Source organism: Heloderma suspectum, chromosome 10, assembly GCF_057233095.1.
Source record: "Heloderma suspectum isolate Gila_16-S chromosome 10, 16-S_ref, whole genome shotgun sequence".
In the NCBI taxonomy this organism is placed as follows: Eukaryota; Metazoa; Chordata; class Lepidosauria; order Squamata; family Helodermatidae; genus Heloderma; species Heloderma suspectum.
In genome coordinates this window covers 19864626-19878581 of record NC_139467.1, presented here as the reverse complement: position 1 = coordinate 19878581, position 13956 = coordinate 19864626, and the positions used below count along the sequence as shown (strand labels likewise).

The 13956-nt window shown below is 45.0% G+C and overlaps 1 protein-coding gene across 2 annotated transcripts; it reads right to left on the bottom strand.

Annotated features, from left to right (window-relative positions):
• Positions 1 to 2488: 2488 nt before the first annotated feature.
• LOC146337903 (membrane-spanning 4-domains subfamily A member 4A-like) lies at positions 2489 to 11334 on the bottom strand. Of its 2 annotated transcripts, none has more exons than XM_084815445.1 (5): positions 11100 to 11334; positions 9189 to 9366; positions 6521 to 6694; positions 4847 to 4966; positions 2489 to 2892 (listed from the first exon to the last, which is right to left on the bottom strand). In XM_084815445.1, exons 1-5 carry the CDS (start codon positions 11243 to 11245, stop codon positions 2845 to 2847), a joined length of 666 nt encoding a protein of 221 aa, XP_084671571.1. In that variant the 5' UTR covers positions 11246 to 11334; the 3' UTR covers positions 2489 to 2844. The 2 variants fall into 2 exon arrangements, with proteins under 2 accessions (XP_084671571.1, XP_084671572.1); XM_084815446.1 differs by having other exon boundaries at positions 2610 to 2892; positions 9189 to 9371; positions 11100 to 11269.
• Positions 11335 to 13956: the final 2622 nt, after the last annotated feature.

The window sequence follows — 13956 nt, the reverse complement described above, 5'->3', positions numbered from 1 at the left end:
TAAATGAAAGCTGAGGAAGGATTTATTTATCTATTTGCAAGATTTACATACCACTCTACAGACAATAAAATTCCCGAGTGCTGAACAACAAAGAGGAAGAAGAAGAAAAAGAATCAAAATATAGAATTAAAATCTTTACAGTTAAATTATGCCTGGCTAGTCAGGAAAAGCTTGTTTAAAGAATGATGTCTTCAGCAGGCACCGGAAATGAAACACTTATTGTGAGTGCCTGACATCAACAGGCAGGGAGTTCCACAGGGAGGGAGCCAATACACTGAAGGTTCTACTCTGGGTGGACTCCAAATGGACCACAGGTCCATGTAGAACTATCAGGAATGCCTCTCCTGATGCCCTCAGTGACTGGGCAGGCTGATAAGGAAGGAAGTGATCTTTCAAATATTATTATTAAATTATGGTTTCTCTGTAACAATAAAAAAGGAAAATAATACAATTTACAGAGCCCCGTTCCAAATCAAATCACTCAGAGATCATCCATTGCTGCCTTCTTTTTAAAATCAATATTTCCTGTATCTTGAATAAAACTGATCATATGGTTTTTTACCTGCTCCATTTTCCCTTCAAACTCAGAAAATTTTTCTACAACGTTGAGGTCATATGTTGTTGCAAGAATTCTTATCTTGCAGGGGTCACTCTTTTGGTCTATGGAATGCTCCTCTGATTGTCCCAGATGTATCTGAGGGAATGTGAGGACCCAGACCTCTCTCACAGAATCATAGAATAGTAGGGCTGGAAGGGGCCTACAAGGCCATCAAGTCCAACCCCCTGCTCAATGCAGGAATCCAAGTCAGAGCATCCCTGACAGGGCATCTTCCTAGTGTGCGGTCTATCCCGCATTCAAACCAGAGACCTCTATAATGAAAAAAAAAAGTTGTTCTACCATACCAGGGCTCCTCCTTCAACCCCTGTGCTCCTGGCATTCTTCGTAGCATGTTGTGGATGGTGGGTGGCAAATGTCCCACATAAGATGTGTGCTTGCTTGCTATTACTGGGGCTGAGTAGTTAGGGAACTGTGCTGTGGTGTTGGCAGCATGAGAGGGGCATTTGGACCCCTCCCTTGGTAGGGCCTGACCTCCTGTTTCTAATTTCCCAACCCCGTACCCAACAGTTTGCCACTGTGGATGTTAGTGAAGGTGCTTTGGCATCATTGCGTGTGTTGTGACACTAGGGGCGTGCCTGGGCAGTGCCCAAATCATCATGACATCAATGGCAGCCTCTGTCCCTGATTGGTGACTGTGGAATAGATTCAGCTTATGCCAGTGGGTGTGCCTCTAGCTCTTCCATCACTTTTTTTTTCTGTTTTTCCATTTCTACTCTTCCTTCCCAGAAGATGGTGGCAGGACATTCTACTGGCACAATGGCAGCGCATGTTTGACCTGGTGTAACTGTGATTATACGATTGCTCTGTCCTTGAGGAAATAGTATTAGCAGCAGAATCATCCACCCAAATCATATATTGGCTCAAATCTTCAAGAACAGTTGTTGCTACAGATACACATGCTGTCGAAGACAGATTCAGTTTAGACCAGCTTTCATTCTGGGAGTGGAACTTTCTATACAATTTCTCATCATTATTTTTATATTTCTCTGTCATTACCAACTAGCCAAAAACCTAACTCTCTGACTACTTTCTAGATCCACTGGTACCCATATTTTTGTGTTATTCTGTGTTTTTTTATTATTATTATTTCCATCACTTTATTCCTTTGCACTTCTGTTTTGCTCTGCTATATCATCAGTCCTGCTAGCTGTCCAAAGAACTGAGTTAATTTCCACCAGGATTCCAGTTTACTTTTCTATATCTGTCATAGACACTGCAACATCATCAGCAATAAAGCTTTTCTTTTACATTCAACCATCTTAATTTTCAAACCTCTCAATGGAGAGATCATTTCATTAAGCAGTTGCTAACAGCCACAAATATTGAAATGTTGAACCTCTCGGGCAAGGTGGGCAACTTGTGGCCCTCTAGAAGTTTTGGCTCACAACTCCCATCTCTCCTTATCATTGGCTATGCTGGTTAAAGCTGATGGGAGTTGTGGCCCTCCTTTGGCCTACAAGTTGCCCACCCCTGAGAGTTGGAAGTCCCAGACATTGGACATTTTCAGCCTTCTCCAAACTGTTGCCCTCCAGAAGGGAGTTGAAGACAAACACATCTTGAAGGCATCAGGTTGGGGAAGTCTGTTAAACTGTAAGGCAATAAATTATGAATGTATATGTGTGTAATGTATATATATTTAATATTTCCCTTTTTTTGGTATTCATATATTGTTGTAAGATGGTCAGTGTAATTTCAAGAATGTTTATGCTTCCTGTCCACACGGATACTGTTCTTCTTACCCTCAAGTATTCATGCTTATTTATCATACTTTTTTATATTTTATTTTTAAAACCTTTAATCACACACACACACACACACACACACACACACACATATATATATATATATATATATATAATTTTTTATTTTAAAAAATCCAGCTTATTCAAACAGTTCCCACTTGCAGGTTTCTTATATCCCCCTTATCCACTTTTTAAATTTTGGTCCAAACATAAAAAGCTTCTGTTCTCTCAAACAAAGAAAGTCCATTCCAAATTATCAAAGTCTTCCTTGATGTTTATTCACGGTATTTTGGATAGTCTGTTATATCTATCCATCTAGTATATGATAATCTGGGTTAGTTAAGAAATCTGCTTGGTGCATAGGTATGTATTTAGTCTTTTTTTCTCTTGGCTTTGCAGTAGGAGTTGGCAGTCCTGGAGCTGAAAGAGCTGGGTTGAAAGAACAGCAATTCAGGGAGTCTCAGGATCCTTGCAATGAGCTGGCTAGCTAACAGCGTTGTCTGGGGTCATGTTCTGATAAACCACCACAACCTGAAGAAAGGAACAACCCAGGAAGAAAATTAGGATTAGACTGCATTTAGTATGCCCAGGTAGAAAGAGACTGAGCCATCTCAGTCCCCTTTACTTGTCTGACAGAGAAGGAAAGGGGGCTGGATTGTCTCACCTTCACCCAACCCATGTCCTCCCCAATGGGAGAAGGTATGGTGCAGGTGAAGCCACCATGGCAGAGGTGCCAGGTGGATCATCCGCCTGGTGCCCCATCCAGGATAGCTTCATTGCTTGTGGGCCTTGCCTGATGGGAAAGCATGTGCCTAGCAAAGCGTTGTCCCTGGTCAGTGAGGATACAACCCACACTTCAACTGGGGACCAAAAGACACCAATAGGGCATGGTTGAGGAGTGGGGGTCAACCAGCACCCCACCTGCAAAAGGCTCCCCACCCCTGCCCTAGAAGATATAAGGGCACCAAGAATAATCTATCTGAATATTGTGTTCCCCACAAGAATGGATCATGTGCAATATGTATTTGAACAGAATCCTGGCATGAGAGCATGTCAGGGAGGGGTATATATTCCACAGTTCTGAAAGCAAAGCCAGTCTTTCTGGCTAGATCCCCATTTCACTTTGCAATGGGAGCTTCAAGGTGGAATTCTACAAGCATCCTTGACCCAGAGTTCCAACTCAGATGGAATACTATTTTGACAACAAAGATCCTTATCAAGGTGTAAGAGGACAGGCCGTGCTCCTGAATGTCTTTGACATAGTGCTGTGCCAAAAATGTCTCCCATATTTGTTTTGACCATTCTCATTCCATTTGATAGAAAAGAAATGGCTTTCAAAAAGAAATCCAAATGAGCAGAAATTTTGAAGAAATTCTCATGGGTTGGGTTTGGGGTTCTTGTGCTTACTTAACTTATGAGGTGGCTGAGGAGTATGCATGAGTGTCCTGTCTGTCATTGTACAGTAATCTCTGTGACAGCCTGTAACCTCCTCGGCTTCCCACACTTCAGCTAAAGCCATCATGAGGAAGACATCGACCATTTCTACAACAGCCTAAAATCCTGCATTTAAAATGGGGCTTTCTGCTTCTGTTTTAAATGCAGGATCATGACAGACTCCCTTTACATTCACTTCCTTCCCCCCCCTCCTTCCCCCCTTTATCTGAGTCTTCCATATGTTTCATTATACAGCCACTAGATGGCACTGTGGTCTAGCACCTCTTTTTGCAGGTTTTCCTTTTCCACAAGGGAACTCAGGTAGAACTCAAGCACTGTAATTTGATAGCTCATTATCTCCGATCTTTTAAAAAATGGAATAAAGGTGATTTAGTGCAGGAGACGCCCTGGAGGTTGACGACCTCATCTAAAGGACCCACAAACTTCTGTGAGTAACCAATCTTAATAGCAGGATAAAAGTTCTGTGTGAAGAAGCCCATCATGAGGCAACTCCTATTATGGGCCTTTTTCCATTCAGGAAGTGCAGGTGGCCTGGGAGGCTGCAGAGCAATGGAAAGATGTGTAATAGAGCAAACACACAGCACCCATGGCCACTTTGCAGTGATTAGGTAAGCTCAAAAATACTACCCAAAGAAATAAAAAATTCTGCCTCAAAAAAGTGGAAGCCTCACCACAGCTGATGCTGTTGCCACTTACAGAAGCAGTGGAATAAACCAAAAGCCCTTAGGAAAAAAGGAAGAAGCTGTGCTACAACCTCTGCCAATAGCGAGCCCTATCTGTGAGAATCTGTTGGAGAATTTCTACTCCCCTAGGAGAAATTTGGCGAAATCCCTCCCCCTTTCTCTGCCCACAAATAGGGTGGAGAATTTTGGGAGGCCATTTGTTCACAGCTCTACTTTTACTACTTGTGACTACCAAACTCCATGCTCTTTTAAATTTTTGTGAACTGCCCAGAGAGCTTCGGCTATTGGGTGGTATAGAAATGAAATGAATGAATGAATGAATAAATAAATAAATGTATGTATGTTACCGTTTCAGTGTAGGCATCCCGGCACAAAGTCTTACACCCAAAGACAGCAACGGAGATGGAGAAGCAGAACTCTAGGACGTTGAACACTAGGAGGACAGCTAGCATTCCCAATATTATTTTCTGTAAATAAAGCAGATATCCTGGTAAAGAGAATCACTCTTTGGTTGTCACCCACAGTAATCTACCAGGACAGGATTTATTGATTATCATTTACTACTTATTTTAAGCATCTCTGTCCAGCTCTTTAGCCAAAGAAGACTTTCAGAGCACTGGGATCAAGAGAAACACAGCAATCCTAACCAATTGCTGTAGTCCTGAAGCAAAGTTATCACCACTCCTATATCCCACACACTCCTTAGCACTGCTCGAGTCAAGTCAAGCCTCATTACAAGGAATGATGGTAGTGACACTATATGGAATGTTCTTCCTTCTGAATCTGGACCCTCTAGGGGGTAAGACACACCTAGGCTACCCAAAGCCCAGTCCTGGTGGGACATGCACTTACATCAGAGAACACTGCATTTTCATAACACCTTTGAGACAATTCTGAATCAAGGTTCATGCCCTTATAGACATGATTCCCCATCACTGGCCATGATGATCCAATGAACAAGAGAGGAACTCAAACCCAGTGCCACCTGCCATGGCACCCCAAATGTTCTTCGTAGGATGGCGAGCTCCAGGAGAACAGCCAGTATTGCAAACACTATTTTTTGTCAATGAAGCAAATATCCCAGCAAGGAGAATGACTCCCCAGTGCCATATATCCCTGGGGAATGGTGGGTGACTAGGGATGTACGAAATGTACTTACCTTTCTGAACCAGGGCGTCTGCGGTGGGGGGAGGTGCTCCATCCCTCCCCCCGGAATCTTCCCTGGCCGGCTCCGCTCTGGGGCAACTCCGCGGAGCCATGGGCTGGAGCCACCCGCAGCCAGACTTCCGTCTGCTGCTGGACTGCACCAGCCACAAATGGCAGCCGCCGTAGCAGCCACTATTTGCTTGCCTAGGCTACATATATATTTACGTAGCCTATCACAGCAAAAGGTGGCGATGCAAATGGCGGCCGCTACGCCATTTGCATCCCTGCCTTTTGCCTTGATAGGCTACATAAATATATACGTAGCCTATCACAGCCTCCGCAGGGACACAAATGGCGGCTGCTATGCCATTTGCGTCCCTGCCAAACCATGATAGGCTACGTAAGTATCTACATAGCCTATCACGGCAAAAGGCAGGGATGCAAATGGGGTAGCAGCCGCCATTTGCGTCCCTGCCTTTTGCCATGATAGGCTACATACTTACATAGCCTATCACGGCTTGGCAGGGACACAAATGGACACACAGGGACACAGAGCCACCGCCGCCACTACCAGGTAGGATCCGTCCTGGGGGCATTCCGGAGGGTGGTGGGGGGGATTGCTCCATTCTGCCACGGACTCCAGGGGGCCGGATTCTAAAGAATCTGGCCTCACTGGAGTCCGTGGCAGAATTCTCCAACATCCCTGGGGGCAACTACACAGAGCTCTCTTGTTTGGCTGCCACCCACAGGAATCCATGAGGGTTGTCCTGCTTTAAGAGTTTGGAGATGAAGAGAAACACAGCAGAGCTAACTAGATGCAGTAATCTCTTTGGACAAACTGTCCAAAGCCTAGTCCTGGTGGAACATGCACTTACAAAAGGGGACATTACGTGTTCATAACACTTTTTCATCAATTCCAAATCTGACTCCGTGCAGTAAGACCAGAGAAACCATTCTGGACTGTGACCAATCACTGAAATAAAGAGGTATATGATCCCAATGCCTGCTGCGACAGCACTCACAATATTCATTCCCAGCATGCCTTTCACCTAGTGGTTAAAACAACAACAACAACAACAACAATTATATCATTATTTATTAAAGGATCCTGGCTCTCTTGTGACCCAAACCTCTGGGATAATGATGTCGACCCTGAGGCATCTGCCTGGTATCTTTGCTGCTGCTGAATCTCCAAAAAACTAATCCCATAAAAGGTCCACAGACCTCACATGAACCTGGAATCACATGAGCCACTTGGAGCTTCAGAGACCACATCCAAAGTGCCACGCTGCCCAAAGGCAGAGCACTGCCCCTTTCGTTTCACTGGTGGTGGGCTGCTTTGGCAAGCCCTTTTTAGAAACAGAATGGTTCACTTGAGCTTTGGACTTTGTAAGATCAACCACCGATGTCCCTGAGGTCTCTCCTACATCACACAATATCAGATTCTGGCCAGCTGCATCTAACCACCTGCCTGCTGTCTGAGATTGGTGCCTGCTGGGGCATCTCAGTGGCTGGATTCAGATGATCATCGGAGGTAAAGAAGCCACTGTGGTTTCTTTTCCTTGTCCCACCCATACTGCTTGCAAACCCACCATTTACCCAATTATCTGTGCCATCCAAACCCGGTGAGGTGTGCGGCAGGGGTGGCTTCCAACCACATTGTAACCCCAGAACAAGCTATGGGTTATGGACCAGTCACAGTTTTTATCGGCATTGTGTGTGTGTGTTTTTAAACAAGTATAATTTTAATGTGGTGTTTTAATCTTTTTATTCTTTTATTGTTTTATTTCTTGTGTTCACCACTCCAAAATCTGTTCTAGATACGGAGCGGTACATAAATATTGCAAATAAATACATAAAAAGGATAGGCATTTCAACCTTTTGGAAGGGCGGGGGGGGGGGAGAGACTGCACAAAAAATGGGAAAACACCCAATGATCAGTGGCCAATAGTCAGTTGGGGAAAGGGGGTGGAAGCAAGGGGGGCTGGGGGAGCAGGATGTCAGGTTTGCATCTGAGCCCACAGAGTCCCAAAGCAGCTCTGATTCTGAGGAGGAAAGACAATTTGTGGGGGAGGAACTCTCTCAGAAAACTAGAAACTAGAAAACAGTGCACTAGAAAAGCACTGTACGGAATGCATAATGTGTCCCAACAGTTATGAGTGCACTTCAATACTGATAAAATGCACTAGTGTTGATCTAGCCCAACACCAACACATGCACAGCTATGCTCCTGTGGCTGTGTACTACATGGGTATTGTCAGGATTGCCCCTGTTGCCTACTGAATTCTACGATAGCCAAAATCAACACTCAGACAAAAGAGCTGCTTTCCAAGGCTTTAATTCCATTTATCCTAATGAGGCATTCAGATGCTAATGGATTGAGACTCAGAGAAACTACAAAGGAACAGCCATCTAGGGGTTCTAAGGGTTAGGATGTCAGTTGATCTCCGTTTGGGAAAAACATAGCAATTCTCTGAACTTAAGGGGTGGGAGGGGAAGATCTCCCCTTCTCCCATGATACTTCTGGGCACAGCTGCTGACGTTGAGCCAATCGGGCTGAGCGCCAAAGCTCGGCCCCTGTGATCTCTTGCTTGTGCCTGCGTCTGCGGCTCGCGTCTAAAAGTTTGGGTTGTCCCTCCCTTTCCACACCTGGTTCACTGTCACTCCCAGGGATGTGGGAAGGGGGGGCTCCCCCTCCAGCTGTGCCTCTGAAGTCTGAGAGAGTTCCTCCCCCACAAATTGTCTCTCCTCCTCAGAATCAGAGCTGCTTTGGGAATCTATGGGCTCAGATACAACCCTGACAGGTATGAAGCAAGACGGAGGGGGAACCCTCAATACGAGACACCAACCAACCAAATCAATGGACCCACAGATATTGCAAGAAGCAGGTGATACTCTAGGTTTAAAAATATAATTTATGTACTGAAAATGTGAGGTAGATGTACACCCAACTCAACCTGCCATTACAAGTATATGGACACGGTCTCAACTTAACATAGGACCAATCGTTTCTTGAGAAAGCAACAAGGTGTGCTAACAACCAATTCAAATAAATTCAAGAATTTCTATATAACAAGGATAGGTTAATTACAGACATAGCAATACTGCACACTGGGTCTCAAATATTATGCAATTAGCTGTCTCAGGAATGCAAAAGGGTGTAATGTCTACCATACAAAAATGGATGCAATTCAAAAATGCCTCTTTTCAAAAGAGACTACTAATAATAAACAATACTAGATTTGATGACAACTCCAGAATCTGATGTCATTTCTGTGCTTCATCAGGAGAATGAAACTATTGTTTATTTTTCTATGTAAACCATATGTAGCCAAACTGTATTCCTTTCATTGTGTATTACATGGGAACATTGGTTGTCCTGGTCAAACTGCTTGTTAATGATGTTTTTGATTCTCTTACTGGGAACCCAAAAGCTCCCCAGAAAACACTACTTGAGATCACATGGAAGGAATTCCAAGAAGGGGGCAGGAAATCATTAGCCAACTGTTGTGCATTCATATATCATTTCCCCTATGTACTTACCCCCAGGGCCAGAGGCTCGCCCAGATAAAGCTTTTTCAATGGCCGTGGCATAGAAAGGGTCCTCTTGTCACTTGAGAAGGACTGAAATGGTTGGGGCATAGTTGGAGTTGAATCCATGCTGTTGATTGGGGATCGGTCTTGGAAACAGCAATACCGTTTGGCGCAAAAGGGATCCAAGCTGTGCTGGGAAAAGAAGACAAGGGACAGAAAGAGACATAAAAGAGAATTATTTGGAAGAAATTGCCCTCCCAAGCGTGAACGTTCTGGATGAAGAGATGTGCGTGGGGGACAGTTTAGCTTTTCTCCTGAAAGAGACACTATTCTTTTAACAGCTGGGTATAACAGCAATAGCTCAGTAGTATGCATCACAAATGATGTAATACTAATGGCCATCTAAAGGGGCACCCCATAAAGGTATTAAGGGTGCAACTCTATGCATGTTTAGACAGAAAAAAGTCCCACAACGCCCAGCATTCCCCAGCCAACTACACTGTCCAAAGATGCATAGGATTGTGCCCCGGCTAGTGTCAGAAATGTCTTAGCTCAGGGGTGGGCAACCTCAAGCCCAGAGGCCAAATCTGGCCCTCCTGGGGTCCCAATCCAATATTCCCCAGGTGGCCCCTCCCCCTGTCCCCACTCCTTTTCCCCCATCCACATCCCTTCCCCTCAACCACTGACTGCTTGGTGGTTTCCTGGCATTTCCTCAGTTTTTCCCCATTTTCAAAGGTAGAAATGCTTCGCCTAAAACTTAGTTACCGGTGGTAACACCTTTAAGCCACAAGATGCCAACACGTTTAACTTTTTAAATTATTTTGTGACTTTTTAAGCTGTTTTATATTGTTTTTAAATTGTGTACGTTGAAGATTATGTTTTTCTTATGTTACGTTCGGGGGGTGTAATTTTTGCTGACTGCCCAGACAAGCTTTGACGATCGGGCGGTATAAAAATGTCATAAATAAGTAAATGCGTGCATACTGAGTGGCATAGAAATAAAATACATGAAATACATGAAATGATGGGGGGGGGCTATTTTTGACCTCACCTCTTTTGGCTCTGCCCCCGTTGCCCTCAGCCCCACCCACACCTGGAATGGGGCCACCCAGAGCATCCCCGATATTCCATTTGGCCCTTATGCTGAAAGAGGTTCTCCAGCCTTGGCAGTGTGTTTGTGTGTGTGGGGGGGGGAATTCCTGCTCAGAGACAGGCAGGTGATGAGGGCAATAGAAGCAAACTCCATTTTATTTCTGTAGTTATGATGGTGCTCTGATTGAAGTGAGTTTAAAATGAAAAATTGCACATGCCCGGAGTTCATTTGCTGCTCCCCTCCCTGTTTTTTAACATTAGGGTTGGCAAACAGGGGCCCTCTAAAGCCCGCCTCCCATACGATCACTAACTCCATGGTTTAAAATTACCTAATTGCACACACACGCGCACACACGCGCACCCTCCACAGCTGTGCTGCCCAGAACCTCAGTCCCGAGGTCTAGTTGGAGCATTGCAGCTCCTAATCAAACCCAGGACCCTTCCCTGCCCGTCGCCCTCAACGGGGGGAGGGGAGTGCTGGGGGCGGGCAGATAGTGGTCGGAGAGCTGTGGGTGCTGAAGGGAAGAGGCTGCAAGCACTCTTTAGCACCCTCCAACCGTTCCCTGGCAGGCGCGTAGCCTGACTAAACTTTCTGGGGAGGCCGCCTAAAAACAGGCGGGGGGGGGGTTCATCTGATTTGCAGGCCTTTTAAAGAAAAATTTGTAAAATAATAATAATAATAAGAAGAAGAAGAATTTGCTTGTAAAAAAAATGGGGGGCAGAGAAAATTGGAGAGCAGAGAAAATTTGGGGGGCACCCCCCGGTACAGGCCTGCCCTGCAGCGCCACCACCCATCCACAGCTGCGCCTCCTTGAAGGGACCCCTTACCGGCTCCTCTGCCTTTGAAACTGAAGGTTGCCACAAAATGCAGGGCGGGCGAGTTGTCCCTGTCCCAACAGGCAGCCGCTGGTGAACCAGCAGGGCTGAACATGGCAAACACTGCAGAGAGGCAGTGGACGGGAGCCCAGTTTCATCTCTTGCCTTCCTCCCCTGTCCCCGGCTCCATTTGAAGCGGAGAGCAAATATATCTTGGAGCCATCCGGACTAGAAGCTTGCCAGCAGCAGTTCTGGCTGTAATTCCTTTCTGTCTGCCCGCCAATCCGTGAGGCTGATTGACTGGGTTTCCTCATTGCTGCAGGAATCCAAAGTTTAGTCCCTGGGAAGAAGCACTTGCAAAAATTGGGCAGGCAATCAGTGGCAGTGGCGCAGCTAGGAAATTTAGACCCTGGATGTCATACTCTTATCCCCCACCCCACTCCCTCCTTAGATGGCAGTGGCTTAGTGAGTATGCATTGGACAAAACGCCATCAATACATCCCTCTCAGCCATGAGGGCTAGAAACTTACTTTTGACCACTGGGTTGAAGAATCCATCCATGCTTCAAATAGACCCCTTGAAATGAATGGAGCAAGTAAGGGCACAATCCTACTCAGGTTTAGAGTTAGACAGGAAAAAAAAGTCCTATGCTGGTTGGCTAATGCTGGGAGTTGTAGGACTTTTTTCTGTCTAAACCTGCGTAGGATTGCACCCTAAGGGTGCAATCTTATATATGTTTAGACAGAAAAAAGACCTACAATTCCCAGCATGCCTCAGCCAGCATCCCTGGCTGGCTAATATCGTAGGACTTTTTTCTGTCTAAACAAGCATAGGATTGCATACTAAGTCACTTAAGTCCCTTTGATTTCAAGGGGTCTACTCTAAGCATGAATAAGTCTGGATTCAACCCATTATCATCCAGCATTCTCTCTAGCAATTATATTTGGTTTTGTTTCTTTAAAGCACAATTCGCAAAACCCTTTCCAAACAAGTCAGGCAGCTTTCCCCCACTGAAACTTCCCATTCATTTTTCTTTAAAAGCATACAAAACACTGATTTCTGTATCTTGAACAAATCTGATCATTCAAGTTTTTCACCTGCTTCTCTTTTTGTAAAACTCAAGACGCAGCTCACTCCCTTTGGTCCCTAAAATGACCCCCCCCCGCTTTCTTAGCATACAAAGGATGAGTGAGAGGCAGTCACCCCATTCCTTTGGTGGACCCCCATCTCCTGTCACCAATTCCTAACCCCATGTCCCTCTGGAGTTTGCCACTTTGGCCAAGACATTATTGGATGTCTTGTGACACTGTGGGGGAGGTCTCAGGTCATTGCAACATAGTTGGGTCCCTCGGTTTCCACAGGTGTGTGGAAAGGGCCTTGAGGAGAGCCTTCTCTCCTACCTCCCAGTCTGCCACCTAAGGTCCTCTGAGGGCTGTCTGCTGCAGCTGCCTAATATGAGGCTGGCAGCCACACACAAGAGGACCTTTCCCTTTGACGCTGCTCTGTTGTGGAATGGCCTGCGGGCTGCTGAAATGTGCCTGCTAACCTCGTTGAAGTTTTTAAGCAGGCATTAAAGACTTTATTATTCTAGTAGGCCTTCCCTTTTTAGAACTCTGGTTCCTTTTGCTGACTTGCGTATACTATTTTTAAGCTATGTTGTTTTATTGTTGGATTTCTTTTTTTAAAAAAATGTTTTTAGTTAGAGTTGTTTTTAGTCATATGATGTCTGTATATATATATTGTCCGTATGCCTTTATGTAAATGGTTTCTACACTTTGTATATTGTATTTTAATGCTTAACTTTTGTAAACCGCCCAGAGAGCTTCGGCTATATGGGGCAGTACAGAAATGTATTAAATCATCATCAACATCAACATCATCGCCACCTCAGCCCCTAAGCACTGACTGTGGCATAAAGTCAAGTTAGGTCAGGAATATGTCTGTGAATTTTCTACTCTTTTTTCATATGTATTCATTTTTTATTTAGTTGCTTCTCTATCTTCCCTTCCAGTTCCACTAGAGCTGTGCAATATGCTGTGCAATAGCAGCACATGTGTGTCATGGTTTAACTGTGAGAATAGGATTGTTCTACCCTTGAGGATCTGCCCAGAGAACATCTGTTAGTGGGCAGATTAAAAATATGATAAAGAAATTGAGGAAATAATCTCAATAACAGAAACACTTTGCCAAAATCATACATTTCCTCAGGCCTTTAATTTGCAAGGAGAACCACTGTTGTAACAGACACACCTGCTGTGAAAGACAGCTTCAATTTAGACCAGTGTTGGAGCTGGGAAAGGAACACCCTGTACAGTTTTCCGCAATTGTTTTAATGCGTCTGTCATCACCAACTAACAGCTAAATTTCTCAGCAGTTCTAGATCCACTGGTGTAGCTATTGTTGTTGTTCAGTCGTTAAGTCATGTCCGACTCTTCGTGACCCCATGGACCACAGCACGCCAGGCCCTCCTGTCCTCCGCTCTTTCCCGGAGTGTGCTCAAGTTCATATTCATTGCATGGGTGATGCTATCTAGCCATCTCATCCTCTGCCATCCCCTTCTCCTTTTGCCTTCAATCTTTCTCAGCATCAGGGTCTTTTCCAGGGAGTTTTCTCTTCGCATTAGGTGGCCAAAAGGTTTGAGCTTCAGCTTCAGTATCTGTCCTTCCAATGAGCACTCAGGGTTGATTTCCTTTAGGATGGACTGATTTGACCTCCTTGCAGTCCAGGGGACTCGTAAGAGTCTTCTCCAGCACCACAGTTCGAAAGCATCAATTCTTCGGCGCTCAGCCTTCCTTATAGTCCAGCTCTCACAGCCATACGTTACTACTGGGAAAACCATAGCTTTGATTATATGGACCTTTGTCAGCAA